Source organism: Periplaneta americana, chromosome 1 (assembly GCF_040183065.1).
Source record: "Periplaneta americana isolate PAMFEO1 chromosome 1, P.americana_PAMFEO1_priV1, whole genome shotgun sequence".
In the NCBI taxonomy this organism is placed as follows: domain Eukaryota; kingdom Metazoa; phylum Arthropoda; class Insecta; order Blattodea; family Blattidae; genus Periplaneta; species Periplaneta americana.
This window is the reverse complement of record NC_091117.1, coordinates 170,088,223-170,110,738: the sequence shown is the minus strand read 5'-3', so window position 1 is coordinate 170,110,738 and position 22,516 is coordinate 170,088,223. Positions and strand designations below refer to the sequence as shown.

The following is a 22,516-nucleotide window of genomic DNA, read 5'->3' as shown; positions in this document are numbered from 1 at the left end:
CTAGTTAATTATTGCAATGAGATATGCCTAAACTAATATTACTAAGATTAATATTAGGCCTATGCACCGTATTTCTTACACACACTATATACATTATCTCACTCATTGCATTATCTCTTGTAACATGACCTCACTCACAGACGAAACTGTAGGTTGTAGACTATACTAAACAACGAGTTACTGGCGCTCGTCTCTTGCATTCACGGGACGCAAATTTAACTTGGGGGCGTAGTACCTTACGAAAATAAATAATTCACTCACCAAACAATGTGTCATCCATGTCACCATACCTCTCATTATTCAAATTTCCATCCTCATTTTTGTTGGCACGTCTACATAAATATCAAGTAGTGGTAAAATTGATACTTCCTTTGACAGGTGCCATAAGTGATAACTGCTGTAGAAATAGTTGGGTATACCATTTCATATTTCTTTACTGTCTTTAAAAACTACAAATCTTGAGTTGGGGCTTTTACAACTGACTGACACATAAGCCAAAGTTTACGAGAAACTTTTATTATGAACAAACATATGTCTTATTGCTTGGTGTTATTTGTCGGACAGTCGAAATTCAGATCTCAGCAAAAACATTTTTAATGAAACAAAGAGTGTAAGTAAAGAATAATTTCGAGGGAAAAATTGTTCCGGGGCCGGACATCGAACCCGTAAGTAAAGAAGTTTATAAATAGAAAATTGCATTTCTTGTCTGTTGTTTTCTCTGTTATTATTATTATTATTATTATTATTATTATTATTATTATTATTATTATTATTATTATTATTATTATTATTATTTATCCAATTCCTACCCACTTCACTTTACGTGATGATGATGATGATAATAATAATAATAATAATAATAATAATAATAATTATTATTATTATTATTATTATTATTATTATTATTATTATTATTATTGCGCCATGTCAATGTTGAAGTTACGTTGGCAACACACTGCTTTCAAATTCAAGTTGGCTATTCTGTCACGTTCATCTTTTGTTGTGCAATATCTTCTGTGTTAAAAACAAGCAACTTTATTTCTTATTTTTGGCGGTTCTTCTGCCGGAAAGCATAGACATTTTGTAAATTTATCTGATTTTTATATATATATGTAAATTTTTATGGGATATAATTAGCAATGAGGACAATTGAAGGCAAAATTGTAGTTTTGGGTGCGCAAGGTAACCTATACCCTCAAATTATAGGATATACATGACATATCAAAGTAAAATTACAATTAATATCTAAGAATTTAGCCCTGTGTTGTAAATATACAGTATTACATACAAATACTAAATGGTTTTATTAGTTAGTGGTATTCCAATAGATATGTAGGGCTATAATTTTTTTTATATTCTCACTTACACATAAAGATAGGGGAAGTCCCGTACAGTACGTCGCTGTGATTATTTATACTTCATATACCTTTTGACTCCAATGAAACGTGTATAGCGCGTGCATAGTCTTTTCAAAGAAGCAGAAGTGTAATGTGCAAAAGTAGATTTATGGTTAGACATTCCTTCGTGTGCTGGAACTTCGTATCTTCAACGCATAAATTGCACTTTCCATACTCAGAGCAGTGGTCACTTATTGTGTTGCATTTCCGAAAAGTTAACATTAGGCCCTATTAAGTTTCAGCACACAGTGGGATACCTGTAGGTCCTATCCAAAAGTCTGCTTCTGAACAGTCCCGAAGCGGAAACTTCACAATTTTATTCAATCAGAAAATTAATGTTAGTATTGTGCTTCCCTACATTTACTAGGTGTTGGTAAAACAAGTATGGTTGTGAGATACATTGGAAAGATGTTCAGCCATCACATCAGTCCAACAATAGGCGCATCCTTCTTCACATGCAAATTGAACGTAGAGGATACCAGAGTCAAATTACAGGTATATTAAATTATATTTATTCAGTATAATCTGAAATTTACTGAACATGAAAATTTGTTTGTAACTCAGGTATAGACCTAATAGCTTTTAGCAAAGGGATATCCATGCCCAATAGATAGTGGTCATTCTAAAATTAAGGGCAGATTTGAGCACCTACAATTAAAAAAAATAAAAGTATGATTTTGTTCAAACACATTATGCATAATCAGGTTCTCATAGGCCTATAGTACCATTTACTATTGTACATATGATCACGATCAAAATTGTCAATTCAAAATGAAAATAAAATAACTGATTTTGCTCTGAAACACAGAGTTGATGTGGAACTCAGTCACCTCCATGGTTACTAGATTAGGCTTTTCTATAGCACGCGACACCGAAACCAACTTACATTTTTTTCTGAGTTCTACGGTTTCTAGAATCTGTGCCAGGTTAGGTTAGGCTTTTCGTTTGCCTTGCATATATACGAATCTGTGACAGGTTAGGTTAGTTCAGGCTTTTGGTATGCCTTGCATAGGTATTAAATGAAATGAAATGTGCGTTTCGCGTTCATCTTGAAGTATTCTACTTTATTTCACCTGTTAAATAAGTAACTTAATCGCTTTAAGGTTACCTACACCAATCTATTCTTTCCAATTGTTAGCTGTTTTCTAATATGTTTTGAAGTCAATTGAATTGCTTTCAGGTCAGTACAAAACTACCTCCCCTTTCAAAATTAGATCATTTTTCCACTTTTTTGTCAAAAAAACCTTTGGTATCACATGCTATATAGGAAATTCCAAACTTAAATTAAGTAAGTTATTCCACTGTAAGGTTAAATGATAAGAAGTTTACTTTCTTAATTTACAGGTTTTCTGAGAAGCAATAATAAATTTATTAATATCAGTAGACCTAATTTAATAACTTCTTAATATTATGTAAACAAAAAAATTACAATCCACATACCAGTACATTTGGATGTCATTACAATCCAGACTTGCCTTTAAATGATCGATGGCGTTATACTGATGCTTTATATTTGCTACACATTGAACTAATTCATGAAAAAATATGTAGAAGTTGAGAAAAATAGTTTCTTAATAGGCCTAGTTATTTCATTTGTTTCTTTCCCTCTTTTAATAATATCTTATACTCATTCTTTTGCATTCACTTTTTCTTTTTCCGCTACTCTACTTTTGTTACTAAATATCTTCAAATAGCATTGCTTGTGGTTGCTAATTTTTACAGTAAAGTTATTACGAATAATTTTCTCTCCAAATACTTTATTTTGTCAGTTTTAACCAAGCATCACCAAGACTCTATTAAGTAATGGGGGCTACGAAACTTGATTACATTCTATTGAGCTACTGAATGGATATTGTGAAATTGTCACGTTTCACACATAAATATCTGTTTCACTTTTAAATATTAGGCCCTATAACCAGAGTGACAACAATACACAAAATGTGGAATTAGGAATTGTACATAGTCATGATTCTTGAACTTTTTGTGTACAGGTAATAACTTACTTTTAAATTGTCATTCGTGATCCTGCTTTGCTTCTTTACCTTATGTAAAGTTATGTCCTTTTTCCTTTGCATTTTCTGGTTACAGCATCTCTTTAAAAAACTGTAGCCTATAACTTCATTTCTTATGTTTATTGTATAATTCTTTATATCATAACTTATTTGCTTAAAAAGTATCCAACTTCTGTTCATTTTTGTTCCTGAAGGATTTTTCACATACCATCATCTTAACATACTCATCAAATCGTATTTTTTTTTTATTATCTTACCATTCAAAACTCTTGACAAAGCACTGAAGCTATAATATATTTATTTTCCTTGTAATGGAAAGTTACTTGAGGAGGAAGCACTTCTCCAAACTGAAACAACCTGACTACTTTAGGGGATACCTTTTCACACTCTAACAACTGTTTAACTTCTAAATGTGGTAACTTATGTCGTTCTGGGAGTTTTCTTTAATTAATTGATCTAGTACCTTAAGCTTTTATTGTAGTTTCCTATTTTTTTTAAGTTTTAGCCCTATATTTATTCGCCCTACTTGTTTTTATTCCTTAATATTTTTGCATAATAAGTACCAGTATGGTCCCAAAATCTGCCTTTAATTTTAGAATAACCCATAGCTTACAGTGAGTTATATGGTGAACAAAGTGGAATCGGTATCTGGCAGGTTTTATTCATTTTCTTTACTATCCTGAATTCCACCATTGATCTATTACAGTTATGTAATAACATTGTTGTTTGAAGATTTCTTCAATGAACATTGCACTACTTTTATTACATTGTGACATAATTAATCGTTTTATGTGTTATTATTTTTAAGGTTTGGGATACTGCTGGGCAAGAGCGGTTTCGTTCCATGGCTCCTATGTATTATCGGAATGCAAATGCAGCACTTCTAGTTTTTGATATCACACAATATGATACATTTCAAGCTGTAAAAGGATGGGTAAAAGGTATGAATTTCTTAACAGAGTTATTCATATTCATATATTTATTTTTACATTGTGCTTCCTGACTATAGTTCGCCATCACATTTCTGTATATAGGCTACTCGTAGCCTTCTAATTACAATACATACTATTTATCTCATCATAAACGTATGTTTTTTTATGTCCATAACCTATCAAACAGTTTGTCCACTCTTCTCTATCCTATTTATACATTCAAACTAGCCTATTTTTACTTAGCTTATCTGCCCACAGCAGCACCTTCTCCATTCCCTTTCCAGTCACCCACATCACTTCTGTCTGTCATTCATGCTCTACCAAACTTTACCTTTGTTCATGCACTGCTTATCTTCTGAACACTTTCACTATATTTTCTCTACACTACTTTTGATCCTTATCTTTGACTATAACACATTTTGATTTTCTTATGCTGTCACTTTCCATTATATTGTAACTTTTATTCAACAATAATGTGACTTTTATTTCTAACTTGAATCGCACACCCATCAACAATGGGAATTCCACTCAGCACAGCAATACAGTAGTTGTTATTGCACTCCACCGAACGACAATGACAATTCACGTGTATTATTGAGAAGAACAACAATGTACTTCTAATTCCAACTAATGTTCACAAAACACTATGTACAAAACAAAATTGTCAGTTCGTTCGCCTTGGCTAGTTCTTCTAGCTCACTCAAGTTCACGGTACGTCGAACCCCAAGCCTTCCAGATACAGTTTACTGCACTTCGAACCGAAGATTTTCAAATACAGTTCACTGCACTTCGAACCCAAGACTTCCGGATATGCCGCACTCGCCTGGATGCTGCCACAGTTGCAGACCTACTCAAGTTCACTGCACATCGAACTCAGTTCCACCTTGCTTGAAGACCAGCTAGCCCTCTCACAGCTGGCAAACTAAACTGACTGACTTTTTGCGGCTGACTTGCCCCTTTTATATATTAAATCACACATTCTCGATCGTTCTGTGTCGCGAAACCTCTGGGTTTCCAGAACATTCTGACTCCAGACGTTTCCCTTACGTCTGTCCCCTTCACTCCGCGCCGGGCCCGCAACTCTCTCCTTTGCTGCGCCGTGCTTCAGTGTCTGCTGAAGCCTGAGCCCCTGCGTCCTGCGCCTCCCTCTCCACCGGACGCGCGCATAGACTCCCGAGGCAACGAGAATCTTCCAGCACAGTTGCCATAATATCTACTACCATATTTTCACTTTACACTTAATATTATCCTCTGATTGAGGTTCTCACTGATATGTACTTATCAGACAGTACATCTCACTTGACAATTGTTTGTATATATCTGAAGTCTGACTAGTGTAATACGTAACTAATCGGCAATGTAGCAATGGAGGAGAAAGGATCTGGCTACCCTACCCCATTATCTTCTGGTCTAGTTGCCTCATAAGTGGTGCCTTGTTGGTATCACTTGTGAGGTTCAGACCTGTCTTCAGACAGTTGACTAAACAACAACTTAATATTATGACTCATTATTTCACTATTCCATTATTCTTTTTCTCACTTTAATCACCATTCCTCACCTACTATATATATATATATATATATATATATATATATATATATATATATATATATAAAGGAGTTATTATGTTGTATATTGCATTGACAGTTAACATACATGTATCTTCACTTCACTTAATTTTAAGATCTAATTGTAAAGGTTTGGAAGTGGGTGTCTCTTTTCTGTCTAATAAATTCTAGAGTGTATTACTGTATGGCCCGGTTTCTTCAACCTTTGTTAAAATGCACCTAACATAGCGTTAATTAACTGTAAGTTAAAAGTATGAATTGCTGTTAAAAATATTCCGTTTCTTCAACTTTACATTTCACATTTTAACATTCTGTTTGTTAACTCTCTGTTAGGACCAGAGATTCTAGAGTTTAACCATAACCTATAACCAAGTATAGGCTCACTTCTGTTTTCTGAACTCTGACAATTGCGACTCGCGCTTGTTTCCGTTGTTTGATTCAGAGAGGATAGAAGTCTTTCTATTCTCTCAGGTTTGATTTCTGCTTCTCTCCTCATCTGTATCACAATAGCATGCAGCGGCGTATTGGTATTGCTGTTATGAAATGGAAAACACTGGAACAAAAAGAAGTCGTGGGATTAATTTCTCTTCGTTAGAAAGAAACCTTCTGCTGGAAATTATTTCGCAGTATAAACCAATTAATGAGAATAAACAAACAAACGGATCTACGTTGAAAGCGAAAAGTGAGGTTTGGCAGAAAATCGCCTATACCTTTGTATGAACTTCTGGCCTGTCAGTTCACAGAAATCATCCCCTCTGTTTATGTATTCATGGATATCATTTTCTAAATAATCAAGATATATAAGTTCAGCATCTAACGCACCAGCCATATTGGATACTTCTATGCTAACAGAGAGTTAAATGATTTAACTGCTTGAAATTGGGCAGTTAAATTAACATAGGTTTTAACAGCCTGTTAGTACTAACAGTAGTTGAAGAAATGCTTCAATTGTTAAGTTGACAGTTAAAATGGAATAAACACTGTTATAATTTAACAAAGGTTGAAGAAACCGGGCCTATATCTGACAGATTCTAGGGATCAGTATTCAGATCAGTTTTTTGACTCTTGCAGAACTGCAACGCAATGTACTGGAGGCCATGGTCTTGAGCGTAGTTGGCAACAAGACTGACCTTGAATCACAAAGACAAGTCACAAGAGATGAGGCCCTTCAGTACACATCCTCCATTGGCGGCTCATATTTCGAATCTTCTGCACTTCATGATGAAGGTAAGTGTACCATCAAAACTTTATATTGAATTTAGATACTAACATGAAGACCCTATCTTGAGCCTTCTTCAGGCAGTCACAATAATATCATTTTATGTGAAAGCTAGTGAAAGGAGACCTGCTATCAACGTTGTACATCTGAAATCCAGTGAAATGAGACTGGAAGGCACAGCCAGACTGTTACTGGTGATTAGTTAAAGAATGCCTTTATTCAATTATCGAAAATCATGTCTGATCGGGCGGGGAGGGGGAGGGGGGGTGCTGTAGGATCACTAGTACTATTGAAAAGTGCAGTGAGGAAACTGTAAACATATATTCGACAATCTCAGTTAACCAGGCCACAAAGAAACGACATAAAGTCAACTCCGGATACAGTGAACCTCTGTGGACTTGCATATTTTGTTCACTATATCCAAAGTTCATTATATCCGAAGTGTCTCTCCCCTAACCTTAAATGACAGAAATGAATGAAATTGTGAACAAGAAAATAAAATATTTCATTTTTATGGAATGGATTCCATTCCATACACTTGTATACTATTACTCTCAGTTGATGATTTACTATGCTGTCGACCCAGGTTCGCATGCGAAAGACCATGTTCAATGTCACTTATAATATTCGCCTTATCTTCCAAAGAAAACACTTTACGCTTCGACATTTTTATACAGTACATTCCCTATTGGAACACCAGATCAGGTAAAAATGACAAACCCTGTTATGGTGTGAACCAGCGAATAGGGATTATAAAGAATGGACACTGAGCGAATTTTCCTGTGTTTTGTTTCTCTGTGCGCCAGCGTATAATTCCACTTTCAAGCGCTAGAGGTTAGTGTAATCGAGCATACGCTAAGATAATAATTGAGAATAGAGCTGAGACACAGGATCCAAACATCGCCTACCTTATTGCATAATCCAGTAATGCTTTGCTTCAAATAAATTCAAGTTAACAGCTTTTTCCTTATTTCTCAGTGACAAACTAGTTGTAATAATAATATTTTATATTTCAGATATCATAAATTATATTATAAAATAATGTAATACATTATAAAATTAAGTATCGAATTCGTTTAATATTTATATATAATATATAATATAGGTATATGGTTTTACTTCTCGTAAGAGTTTTGTTTTTCCATTTTCAGCGCTATCAAATAATTACATATTTTAATTGTTGTTGGGTTCAACGTCTCAACTCTCATTATAAAGGAACTCTAGAGTCTAGACATTACAGTTAATGACGGATTTATTATTTTATGGATCCAATTTATTTTATTTGGTACATAATGTGCCTAGATATATTAATTATATGTGTTATATTTCCGCTGTGTCAACTGCTAGCTGGTGTGATGTCAGCGCCAACTTTAGGGAGAAAGCAGAATCTCATGCTTTAGCTGGCTTGAAGGTCATTGAAATCAGTCCGGCTACATCAAAGATACCGACGCGAAGTGTCCATTCTTTATAATCCCTATTCACTGGTGTGACTGCGTACTCAGCCTTGGAATTTCCCGGAAATTGGGAGAGGGTTGATGGAGTTTGAAAGCAATCGAAATCTTACCTTCATTTATGCTCTGGACATACTTAATGTCCGTCTCCTTTTAATGAAAGAAGGCAATTTCATTTTCCACTGTTTCAATGCTATCCGTCATAATGGAAATGTTTCTGAGAACAAAAGACAACCCTTTGATGGTGGAGGATTAGAAATAACAGTAGGGTAGAGTGCCTGAGAACAGAATGTTAACCCTTCGACGGTGGAGTGAGGCAAGGTCGTCACGCGTTCCTGGATTTACAGTACAGCTCACTGTCTAGGAATCACTGATCCTATCTTTGACCTTTGACAAAAGGAGTGAGAAATTTAGAATGTTGTTCTCAACATATTCTTTCAGTTTTATACAAGAAGGTCTGACTTCAAATAAGAATTTGTCAGGATACAAGGTTCACTATAACTGAAGTGAGGGTTCACTATAAACGGAAATATCAACGTACTTTTTAATGTATGCGGGTCGGGACCAACAATTTAGGTTCACTATAGCCGAATGTTCACTATAACCGAGTTCACTATAGCCAGAGTTGACTGTATTATGCTGAAGTTTCAAGGTTTTTCGTTAAAGAGAATAGAAACTTCAGTGAACTTGGTGAAATTAATGTTCTTTCCATTCCAACCAAGAAACGAAAGACCCTACCTAACATGTTTAAATAAGTGTATGATATGCAACTTCATGCGTTACTTACGTGAATGAAAAATGTATACAGTATCAACAATACAAAAAACTATTCGCTGCAGTCGAAGAGAAGATTGATATTCCCTTGTGTGATAGTTCACTTTTGTATTAATTAAGAAACGAACAGTAATGTGTTTATGTTAAAGTGTTGGTACCAGAAAAGAAAGCTTTAATTGAGAAGACTTATATTGTGACTTCGTGACATAATTACCAGCACAAAATATAACATCTAAGACAAAGTGGGCGAAACATTTCTAATGAAAACGAATTCTGCATTGACATTAGTGTAACTTTTAGTAAGTGGGCACACCGAATTGATAGAGCATTGATTTTTCATGTCAGAGACCCAGACTGTAATCCAGATGAGTCCAAGTGAAATTTAGAGTGGACAAATACTGTATTTGGAGCAGGTTTTGTTATGTATTTTCATTTCCCTTGCTAATGTTTTACAGTTTCATCATCATCATCATCATCATCATCATCATCATATATTATAGAATAATGGTTACATTCACCTCTGATTGGGGTTCTGGTTGATACATACGTCTATTATCAGACAGTACATCTCACTTGGTATGACGTGTCAGAGGAAGAACAATTGTTTGTATGCATCTGAAGTCTGATTAATGTAATATGTAACTAATCAGTGATGTATGCTGTGAGGGGAAAGGAACTGGCCACCCTACCCCATTATCTCCTGGCCTAGTTGCCTCATGAGTGATACCTTGTTGGTGTCACTTGTGGGGTCCAGATCTATCTTCGAACAATGGTGACGTCTGTATTGGCAAAATGTTCTATAGGAGCAGTTCCCAACCTGTGATTTGAAAGACATTCGCAGTACAAGATGTATTTTCAAATGGTATTTTAACTAAACTTAACTTTATCACCTTCTTTGTATTTTGTCAGCTTGCTTGCTGGAATATTTTTTGGCTATCTCAGACTTTTTTTTGAGTAGTTTGCCTGAGTGACATCTCTTGGCTTGCAAGCCTTGCTTAACTATCCGATATTTTTAGTTTTTTTAAAATTCTAATCTTCAGTGTTCAACTTTTTGTTCACCATTCAGAGTAAGACTAAAACAACGATAAAGAAATTAAACTTATGGTCTCGTTATCATTCGAGAATTATCGAGTTATCATTCGAGAATTCAATTCATTTCTCACTCTCATTGACTTTCTAGCAACATGTCTTGATGAACTCTTGTTCAATATCTTTGGAAGTGTAAGGAAACATTTTCATTGCTTGACATTAAAATTAAGGGAATATTATCCTTTGTGCAATGGAAAAAGCAGTTGTATGAAAAATCTCCTCTTGGTGACAAATAATGGTTTGCCTATCAAAAGACGAAGAGGGGCTGTTAAAATTATTTGAATTATCTTCTGATTCAAGCTTAAAAGTCGTGTTTCCTACAATGTCCCTATAGGAATCTTGGTTACATGCATCACCCATATATCCCGTTCCCCCCAAATCATAACAACTCTTAACACTATTTGCATAAGCATACTTCTCTGAGAGTATTTTCTGCTCTGGTCTTCTTGAAAAACAAACATAGAAGTAAACTTAATGTTAAAGTGGATTGAGACTTATCCACAATTTTGGCTTCTTGTTAACATACCTCCAGTACCTTGTTACTGGAGGTACATTAACAGAAAGCCACAATTTAAGTCACACAGAATTTGTGTGCACTCAAAGTTGGGTTATGGCGCCTTGTCAGCCCATTTGAGTTGTGTGGATATAAAGGAAAAATTTTGACTGTGTTGTGTATAGTTCCTGGGGTAGCTCAGCCAGCAGAGTATTCGTGCACTAAGCAAAGGGTCCCAGGATCGATATCTGGCCCTGGAACAATTTTTCCGTGAAATTATTCAAACCTGCTTTACAGGGAGCTACTACCTGAAAGCCAGATTTGCATATTGATTTTATGTTAGGCATATGAATAAAGAAGGCAACATTGAATTTACTTAATCAAATGAAGTTTTAAGAGATTAAAGTTAACAAAAGATTACAGAATTAATCGATGCTTAGTTAAATATGGCTCAAGGTGGGAGTCTGTGCATAGAAGTTTGTGATGGTGGAAATTTTGAAATGAATTAAATTGTTCAGACATGTTCAAATTAATTTTGTTTGATGATGTTGTGTTCAGTTCATGTGTAAGTCTTTTTTCTAACTCCCTCATAACTTGCTTTCTGTCTTGCAAATCATCCTAGAATAGAATTGTGTGATGGCTTATTTAATATGAATCTTTCCAGGTTGTATGAACTATCGTAATGACGGACTTATGGTATATTTGAATGGTGAGTGGGTTATCTCATCTCGTGTGCTTACAGTGTGCATATTGTTTTACTTTTATATCGTGATCTTAGCTGTTCTTGGCAAGAGAGAAGCTTGGGGGAAAGGGGCGGTGGAAATATGGTTAGATAATATTATTAAAGCTGCAATGTTGGTCCAGTGACTAGAGCATTGGGCTCATTCCTGTGGACTCTGGTTCGATCTCCAGTGTATCCCTGATTTATCACTTCTGTTAAGCAACACGAGTTTCCTCCAGGAGCTCCAGTTCCCCTGTGGGATCCCAACAAATCTCCATCACCTCACCTCATTGTGGGTGTAGTGTAGACCAGCCTTCTATGGCACACTCTGGGCAACAACTCTGTTGGTAAATTGGTCTATACTCTATACAACTGGCTTTATATGGGTGAATGGCACACAGTCAAGTACCCGCCATCAGTTAAAATATATGTGTGTGTATGTATATGTATATGTATATGTATGTATATATATATATATATATATATATATATATATATATATATATATATATGTATATATAGGCTATATATATAAGTGTGTGTGTGTGTGTATATATATATAAAACACAGAACTGCACACATTGTATTCCTCACCTGACATAATTAAGAACATTAAATCCAAACGTTTGAGATGGGCAGGGCATGTAGCACGTATGGGCGACTCCAGAAATGCATATAGAGTGTTAGTTGGGAGGCCGGAGGGAAAAAGACCTTTGGGGAGACCGAGACGTAGATGGGAAGATAATATTAAAATGGATTTGAGGGAGGTGGGATATGATGATAGAGACTGGATTAATCTTGCTCAGGATAGGGACCAATGGCGGGCTTATGTGAGGGCGGCAATGAACCTCCGGATTCCTTAAAAGTCAGTAAGTAAGTATATACCATATACGGTCCTTAAACCAGAGAGATCAGGACTATCTCTTTCTGAGATATCATTTTTTTTATAGATACAGGACTTTTTTTTTTGCATATTTAACGTTGCTTAACAGACACATTACATTATTGTTTTGCCACCATTATTATCATGACCACAAACACAATTATCATCATCACCCGTGTCATTTTCATCATCATCTTCGTCATCATTAAAAACATTATACCAATATCACTATTAATAGAATTATTACCATTACTCCCGATCTCCATCGACTCCCCCTTCCATCAACAACATCATTACAACAGTAGAAGCATCAATATTATCAGAATCACTACCACATCATCATGACCATTACTATCGTCGTCACCACTACCACCACCACCACCATCACCACCACCACCACCACCACTTTTATCACCTGTGCCACCACTATTACTGTGCACCAATGATGAACATTCCTACAATTTAAAATAAATACTATTTAACATCCTGGACCAATATTAATCCAATAGTCATATAATTACAAAAATATAAAAGGTTAATAAAAAATAAATAAATAAATTTGTGTGAGAATCTTGGTTTCATGTGCAACGCACATTGGACACTCGAAAACAAATCGTTTGAGCTCAAAATGGGTGTTAGTGATTGTGTTTAGGTCAGTAGGATCCCTGCTTCACAATCGTGAATGATACTCTATATGCATGGAATGCAATTTCTTTTTCTGTTTGTTATAGCTTTGTTTGAGGTGTCGTAGGTGTTCTTGATGTTGGTAATATATGTGTCATACTACTTAAAACTGCATCTTTTTGTACACCTGAATCTGGCATGGCAATTGGAGTGTGATCTGTTTTATTTATAACAATATATTGGGTTGGTGCATAAGTTCATAGTGTTTTCCTTGCTATGGTAGCTACAGAGTATGTCACTATATAGTACTACTAGTAGCTTGTGCAGCAAATGCTGCAAACTAAGTTCATTAGACGTTCAAATAAACATTTTTCAGATTTATTTTCAATGAAGAATACCAGACATTTTGAAAGTTATTTGCTTCCATAATAATGAAACATACTCCCTCTGAATGGTTTTTTTATGCCAAATACTTTTTCTTGAACCTATCCACCTTCAGTTTTTGAGTTTCAACGCGAAAACTCAAGTAACAATGTCAGGATGATCAGTGGGTTTTTCATGTAGGAATAAAGCAATCAGGTCATTGTCTATTGCAGGTGAACGTTAAAAAAAAGTCACGTTTGCTATGCTTTCGAATAACAAACATAGCATCTTAGAATAACTGCTGCATATAGAGCTTGAAATGTAGAGGGTAAAATCATTTTATCCTGCTAGGAGATCTTGCTGAAATGATCAGGAGACTACAAAATTTTTGTAGGCCTCTTATTTTATTAGTAAGTAATACCTTTTGGTCTTTTCTTAGGAATTGTAATTTTTGCGTTCTCTCGAGCCAATGCTAAAGAGAATCACGCATATAAATATCTACACTGCACCGCTATTAAATACATAAAAAAGACCCAACCCCACTTGATTAATAACTATAAAAATATTTGATTTTTAATAACAATATTATTATCTTACGCAAGTTTCGTAGTTTTCAGTAACATATACTATATATATACTATATAGCCGCCACTCGGTAAATTATAGAAATGAAGATCTAATTTAAATTATTCTCTACATTTACCTATATAACCCCAAAAGTTTCACTTGCATATCATCAATATAGCATTAATATGTATAATTAATGAAAAATAGTCACATCATGGCATTAACTATAATAATATTTTATTTCTAATGGTAATGTCATAAAACCACCTCAACTTCTGTAGATTTTGATATCCAATACACAGCTGTACTCAGAAAATTACACACTGCAGAATCAGATCTGTAAATTATTTTTAGCAAGTCTTGAAGTTTATAATAACCAATTGAATTTGAACTCTAAATATGTCAGCAATGCTACAGGTAATTCGTGTAATAGCCTATTGTTTATTGTAGTATGTGTTTTGTTGTATTCTGAAGCAGTGGCGTGTGGTGATAAATAATCCTGGTGGTGCACAAATATTTATTATGATTATGATTATCGTATTATTATTATTATTATTATTATTATTATTATTATTATTATTATTATTATTATTATTATTATTATTATTATTATAGGTACTAACGACGACATAACTACTAATATATGTTATATAGATATAGATAGCAAAGTAAAGTGTTCAATTTCTATTGCAGCATACCGTAAATAATATTGTTTTCGCTATATTGCGTTTTATAACACAGTTCACACGTTCACAAGCATTCGATACGTGTGTCGTCTCATCAGCCTTAACTGCTAAAAGTCAGCAGCTTTCTTTATTTCTTTGAAATCTAATCGTGGCATACATCAAAATGGCTTGAAGGACTTCGTTGTGTATAGTGTTTGATGTGCTCTTAAACACTGTTCCTCTTTCCAAATGTTCCTTAAGAGTGCGTCTAATTCAGAACTAAAATTGACGAGGCCAAGAAAAATACTAGCGTTTAAAGATGAGTTTCCCTCTTCGTGACCTCTTAAAGCAACAAAACCGCACGCACATATCTGTTCTTGGTAACTTTATCATTGTGAAGTGCAACAATCCAATTGTGTCTGTATGTTTGTTTGACCCAACACTGCTAATTTAACATTATTGTTGAGTGTGCAGCTGAAGAATCGTGTTTTTATTTCTTTCATTCATGTGCTTCAAATCAATCATACCTACAGAACGATAATCAAAATTATTTAGTTACTACGCACAGTCCTACATTCAAACAGAAGAATAAATACAATTCATAACACGTAGCCTACTTGTTTTTGTCAATGAATGTTCGCCGCCGAACAATAGGCAAGGAAAACAAAATATAGCGTCTTTTATATTGCAGCCACATATTGTATTTTTCGTAAGTCCGAATGTTGAATTTTCTTGTCACTTCTCTATTACTATTCTTCGTCACTTATCATTTTAATTCCTGTGTACGTCTACCCATCTTCTTTATTTTTATCTTTTCGTGTAAAGTTCTTACAGAAAATTACATATTTTAAAGATTTTGCACACTATTCATTGCAATATTTATGATAGAAAGGGCCAAACAGCGACTGCAGAACACATCTGAAAGTGCTCCTAACCCCTCTTACGCACATTGTACTGGCTCCCTAACATGCTCCAAAGCCTGCCAGCGAAACTCTACTACTGCGCATGCTCGAATGGAACAGTGTGCCGCAAGTGTCGAGTGGTAAACCTAAGTCCCAGGCGTCAACAAGACCAGTACACGCGCAGCGTTATTTTTACATAGTACCGTATTATAATAAAGAATTATGTCGCTCACATAGTCTACTGCAGCTCATTGATATACAGTAAATTTAAAAACATGTGTTATTTGAAGAGGTGGTGCACTGCTCCTGTACTCCTTAAGAGAAATCGCCACTGTTCTGAAGTGCAATAACTGGTTCTCAAAACTGACGAAAGATGGATTTTGGAAAATAGGAAAATTATGTAGAAAAACTAATGCTTCACTGAAAGTTACTATTTTTCTGAAAATCCTTGGATGCCGAGCTTCAAAATGACAGGTCATTAATTAAAATCTGTTCAGCCATTTTCCCGTAATTTTCATTACCAGTTCAAATTTTATATACGTATATAGATTAAATGAAGTACAGAAAAATGCTACGAACTTATGTATCAATCCCATATTTCTTAGCACTTCTCTTTATTGCATGCTTTTTTTGTTTTTTGTATATCTCTATTTGTGCTTGTATGCAGAGAGAACTAAATGGTATTTTATTAACAATTGGCCTCAACTTCCCACATCTATTGGCAATGTTATCAATCAGTGATGACTTATCAGTGGGCAAGTGTGTCATTATGATATTACATGCAGTGGAAATGCAGATGTGTGACCGTTTTTGCTTCATTGGTTTAATATTGGTTGTATAAAGCATTCATTATATAGTTTGTGGTTAATACACATATATACCTAATTATATAATTTATATTGTATAATCAGTTCAGACGTATAAACATTTCTGGAGTCACTGTACCTCACAAGAGTCGGATTCAGACATTATAAAAAAATGTGCAAAGAATGGAATATTTTAACAAGATGAACCAAAGAAGAGAGCATCTTTTAACCGAAAAAATAATTGACAATATTTTATGACCATTGTTTTATATTAGCGTTTCTCAAACTGTGATCCGCCGACCACCTGTGGTCCTTGTGGTCCTCAGAAGAAAAAATAAAATTGAAACGAATTGTGTATCACACTATAGCTGAAAATCTCAGAGTTTGGAAATGACACATGGCAATCTCCTTTTACTTTTTCTCTCAGTACTGACATTTTATGAAATTTATTACCCTACACATTTACCGACTTCCCAATCTACTCTCAGCAACAAAAGAGGGATTTAAAGCACTATGAACGTGGTGTTTCTAGCCATCTTTTCCCTAAACATCTGGCTCTGTGCCTGTAACCCAGCCAGGGACCACCTGAATTCATAACAGAAGACTAAAATACCGAACCTTTCATGTATTTATGACTTTCTTAATAGTTTTGCCGACACCCAGTCTGCACATTGAAATGGTCACGTACTGTAGTTATACGCCAATAATAGAATGTGCCAAATTGCATCTTTACTTGCTGAAAATCAGGCATGTTTCTGCATTGATTTTTTGTATTTCTGTTTTTCCAGATGATGATATAAGAAATTTTAGACTCCGCCTATTTTAAAATCTGGATGAATCAGATCCAGAAATTCAAATTACAATACTTTTCTAATTATTTTTTTTTGTAGCCAATCACAAGTAACTTATAACAAATTCTGTGTATTGTTGATTCATTGCTTGTCTGTTAGCAGTTAGTTGTTTGAAATCCTTCTTGCGTGATACATGCTACTAGTTGTCTACTGTGTGTCTGTGTTAAATATACATAATGGAAAACTGGCTTCAATCCGAATCTTTGAAAAGAAAGGAACGTGATGATATGCTTCATTTAGGCAGTGCTAATAGTTCAGAAGCTATGTGTAAAGATATTAATATCAGTGATTCTAGTGTCATTAAAGAAATATCTAGTCCTAGTGGTAGTTCAAAGAAAAAATACTTTCATAAATATGACAAGAGTTATTTGGAACTTGGATTTGCTTGGTGTGGCAATGAGAGTGAACCAAAACCTTGGTGCGTTATTTGTTACGAAGTGCTTTCAAACGAGTGTATGAAACCCGCAAAATTGAAACGGCACTTAGAGACGAAACATGCAAGTGTAAAAAGTAAACCTGTCGAATTTTTTCAATGATGTGTTGAAAAAATGAATAAAGAAATGAAACTTGTTTCTAATGTAGGTTCAGCAACTAAAAAGGCCTTACAAACTTCCTATATTGGAAGTCTTCATATCGTGAAGAGCAGCTCACCTCATTCTATAGGTGAGACCTTAATGCTTCCAGTTGCAAAAGATATAGTTAAAACAATGTTTAGTGAAAAGTTATCTAATGATATTGATTTAATACTACTCTCAAATGATAGTTACACACCGAATCCATGACATGGCTAATAACGTAGAATCTGAACTTATCAGCAGATTAAAAGAAAGTCAGTTTTATTTACTTCATATAGATGAGACAACAGATATTTCGAATGATGCGCAGTTGATTTGTTATGTCAGGTACGAGTTTAACAATGCTATTCATGAAGATATGTTATTTTCAAAGATTTTGCCAGCTTGTACAACTGGAGAACAACTTTTTAAAGTTCTTAATGAGTACATGCAAGAGCATGATATTGATTGGAAAAAATGTGTAGGTTTTTGTTCAGTTGGGGCTCGTGTGCTTACCGGTAGTCATAGTGGCGTTGTAGCTAAAGTCAGTGATGTGGCTCCTAATGTTACCTGGACCCATTGTGTCATTCACAGGGAAGACTTGGTGGCCAAAGATATGTCATCTAAATTCAAAACCGTGTTACAAGGTAGCATTAAGTAATAACTTTATTAAGGCAAGGCCTCTGATTAGCAGAATATTTTCATTACTTTGCAATGACTTGGGTAGCGAGCACAAACAGGTTCTTCTTCATTCTGAAGTTCACTGGCTCTCACGGGGTAAGGTACTCACAAGGCTCTTTGAATTAAGACAGGAAGTCCTCTTATTTGTAAACGGAATTAACTAAGATTTTACGTCATTTTTTGCTGATGACATGTGGCTAAGTACATTGGCATATCTTTCAGATGTATTCTCAAACTAAACGAACTAAATCTCTCTCTACAAGGTAATTCTTTTACTATTTTCAATGCGCATGAGAAAATAAAGTGGTTCGAGAGGAAACTTGGTTTGTGGGTCAGTTAGGATTTTTTCACCATTTCCAACCCTAGAATCTTTTTTGGTTGAAAATGATCTCGTTATTAGAAAAGAATTACGCAATGACATATGTTCGCATCTCGAAACTCTGAGGTTACAATTTGAAACTTATTTTCCAAGTAGGCCTAAATAGACTATGACGAATTTTCATGGGTTCGTGATCCCTTTCATTGCTATATTGAAAATAACAAATTTTCATTGAGTGAAAGAGAACAGTTAATTGAACTCTTGAATGACACTGGACTTAAAATGAAATTCCAAGCGGAAGGTATGGTTAATTTCTGAACCTCATTACAAGTGAAAAGAGAATACAGTGAACTGTACAATGGTGCTTTACAAATTATAATTCAGTTTGCTTCTACGTATCTGTGTAAGAAAAGGTTTTCATCACTAACTCTAATAAAAACAAAGTACTGAAATCGACTCGATGTATGTGACAATACCAGACTTAAACTTACCAGGGTACATCCAAATATAGAAAACTGTCCAAGAATTGGCAAGCTCATCCATCTCATTAATGTGAGTACCAACATTTATTTATTTTTTTTAGTTAATTAGTTAAAGATTATCCAAACTCTAATAGCCTTGAATTATTAAAAAAACGAAAATGAATTTTCTTCTATTAACATTAACTTAATTACTTAATACTAATATTAGACAAATGACATTGTGTCAAGTATCAGGGCATTAAATTAAATAATAAGTTAATACTAATATAAAATTCATTTAATTAAATTAATTTTAATTAATTAATTCTATTTTAAAATATAAGTATACTGGTATTAAAATATGTTACAAAAATGATAAATTTGCTTTCGAAGGGAACAAGAGTAAGGTGGTCCACGGAACTGTTCTGACTTAAAAAAGTGGTCCTCACTTCAAAAAAGTTTGAGAAATGCTGTTTATATGGTACAGTAAGGCAGAAATCTATATTAGGAATAGTTTTATGTCATACTTGAATAAAAGCAAACAATTCTTTGCCTGTTATTTCATACACATATTGGAATCTGTGTTCCATGATTGGATAATAGCACATCATTTGTGTCCACCGAGATCCTCCAGTCTTATAGTAACTTGTATGATATTTATCTAAGAGGAGATCTTGTATGAAACAAACCTTTGTATGCTGTAAAATTTTGGCAAACAGTATTATACAATAAGACTTATTTTCTACGAAGGACAGAAATATGTGTCTCAGAATTTATTGAAGAAATATGAAGCATGCAGTCTACATGGTGACAGACATTTCAGCATTAACTTACTCATAATGATAAGTGTAGAGTCTAGATGTTTAATTCAATTAGATTGCTTTGGCAACTGAAACTCTCCAATGAGTGTTTTTTCTATCTTTCTCTCTAAGAGTTAACTGCTTGCTTACCTATCCATTCACGTGGGCCAATTGTCAACAGAATGTTCCACATATACAGGATGGCCCACATAAAGTGTTAGAATAAAATATCTCTTAAATGGATCAGTATAACTAAATGCTGACTTTTCCTACAGTTTTCAAAGGAGGGGGCCTTCATGATAGCTTCATGGACAACATTTCAGCATGCCCCAAAATGGGGTTCTGGGGAAGTAACTTCAGAATTTTAAATGGAACGATGATATAACTTTTAGATATTTTGATTGTCCTAAACAAGTGAAGCAACTTTTGTTTAAAACACTCTTTTCTATACTGAAATTCTGAACTGGTATAAGGTGTTTGAAATGAGACATATCCGATACAGATAAATAATAATAAACCATACTATAACTTTACATAATTTTATTAATTGCTCAAAATAACCTTAATTAACACCCTGAACATACAGTAAATCTTTTCTAAAAATTTCAGTTCCAGTTATTTCAGTATTATGATTTCAAAGTCGCCTCAACTCTCAAAATATGTGGCTGGCCATATTGATTGTTCAGTGTGGCTCTTCTAGATTCAGAAATATGACAGTTTATGATGTGGAAGTAAATATGATGTTAGTGCTGTGTGAAAGCAGGAGGAACTATAGAATTGCAGCGGTAGTGTTCAATGAAAAATATGGGATGCAAATGTCTCATATAAAATTCAAATGACTGGAAACATGGCTGCGTAACAATGGAAGTGTAAAGAACAAGACTCACTCAAGGTGAAATCAAAAGTGAATCATGAAAATGCTGTCAATATTCTTGCCACTGTAGAAGTAAATCCACAGATAAGTCAACGTGAATTGGCCAAAGACAGTGGAATTAGCCACATTTCAGTGCAGCAGATACTGAAGCATCACCATTACCATCCTCATCATATATGTATGCATCAAGACCTCACATAAAGAGATTTTCAGCTTCGAGTTGTTTTTTGTGAGTGGCCACTTAATGCTATTGCAGAGAATGGTTCGTTATTGGCAAACATTATTTTCAGATGAAGCAACATTCTCAAACACTGGACATGTTAATATGCATAATATGCATTATTGGACACCTGAAAACCCCCAATGAATGAAAGTTGTGCCTTTTCAGCATTGTTGGTCACTGAATTTTTGGTGTGGAATCCTTTGTAACTTTGAAGGCACAGTTACTGCTGACTCATATTGCCATTTTCTCAACCATGAATTACATCACATCTGTGGCACAGTGCACGAGGGTTGGCCACTAAAGGGAAACTAAGAGGTGGAACTTAAACTGAGAGGATTCAGTCCGGCATCGGAACTGGAATTTGCTGTGACTTAGTGGATAAAGTGTCAGCACATAGAGCTGAAAACCCAGGTTCGAGTCCCGGTACCAGAGAGAATTTTTCTCCACTCCACTCATTCTTCATCACATGGTAATGCAGAATTCCTGCACAGAAATATCGTACGTACTTCAGTACATCACAATAATTAGAAAAACATGATTGTATGATCATGATGATGATATTATTATTATTATTATTATTATTATTATTATTATTATTATTATTATTTTGTGAACTGAAGAGCATAGGTGTATGTTATCACTAGGGCTCGGATTTTTAAATGCTAAAATTTCCGGAAAATATTTATGTTTTATGTGCTAAAAATCGGGAAAATCTGTGACAAAAAAAGAAAAAAATAATAATTATGGTTAAATTATTTTATGTGAATATAAAAATATGAAGTACTCGTCAGTATAAATTATGCTGTCTCGCCAACTGCTGAAGAATTACAAAAAACAATGAGATTCATCCTCAAGATATCCTTCACAAATGAGTGATGATTATTGCAGAACACTGTCTTGTACTGGGAAAAAGAGCACCCTGGCCATTGAGAAACAACATGCACTTTCTAGAGACTTATTTATGATTGGCAACGAAACAAAGGCAGCTGTTATTTATGAAATTATAATTGCTTTCTGAATCAGCATTATGGTAATTTATAGAGCAGTCCTAAATGACACATCATTGTGTATGTGTGTTACAGTACAATTTTTTAGTGATGACAGCTCTTATTATTTGTGGTGAAAGAGCAGACTGCAGTTCCACAGATAGGCAATTCCGAGAAACAGTTGCTAGCTGTCACGTCTAAGCAACTGCACTGAACATTTGGGTGATGATCAGGGAAAGGATTTATATGTAAATACATATTTACTTATAAAGCTAATATAATTTATATTTTGCATTATCTT

The 22,516-nt window shown here is 34.5% G+C and overlaps 1 protein-coding gene across 3 annotated transcripts in view; it reads left to right on the top strand.

Moving 5' to 3' along the window:
• The first annotated feature begins 988 nt into the window (after positions 1–988).
• The window catches only part of RabX1 (RAS oncogene family member RabX1), a 47,977-nt gene continuing 26,449 nt past the window's right edge, over positions 989–22,516 (top strand). For 2 of the 3 annotated variants that reach the window (XR_011333282.1, XM_069832074.1), the window contains exons 1-5: positions 989–1,182; positions 1,765–1,892; positions 4,218–4,350; positions 6,981–7,136; positions 11,600–11,644. Coding sequence is in view for 2 of the 3 variants with exons in the window: in XM_069832074.1 (XP_069688175.1) it covers positions 1,140–1,182; positions 1,765–1,892; positions 4,218–4,350; positions 6,981–7,136; positions 11,600–11,644 (505 nt within the window). In the remaining variant the exon portion in view is untranslated. The remainder of the gene's footprint in view (positions 1,183–1,764; positions 1,893–4,217; positions 4,351–6,980; positions 7,137–11,599; positions 11,645–22,516) is intronic. The other variant, XM_069832075.1, reaches the window with a different exon arrangement.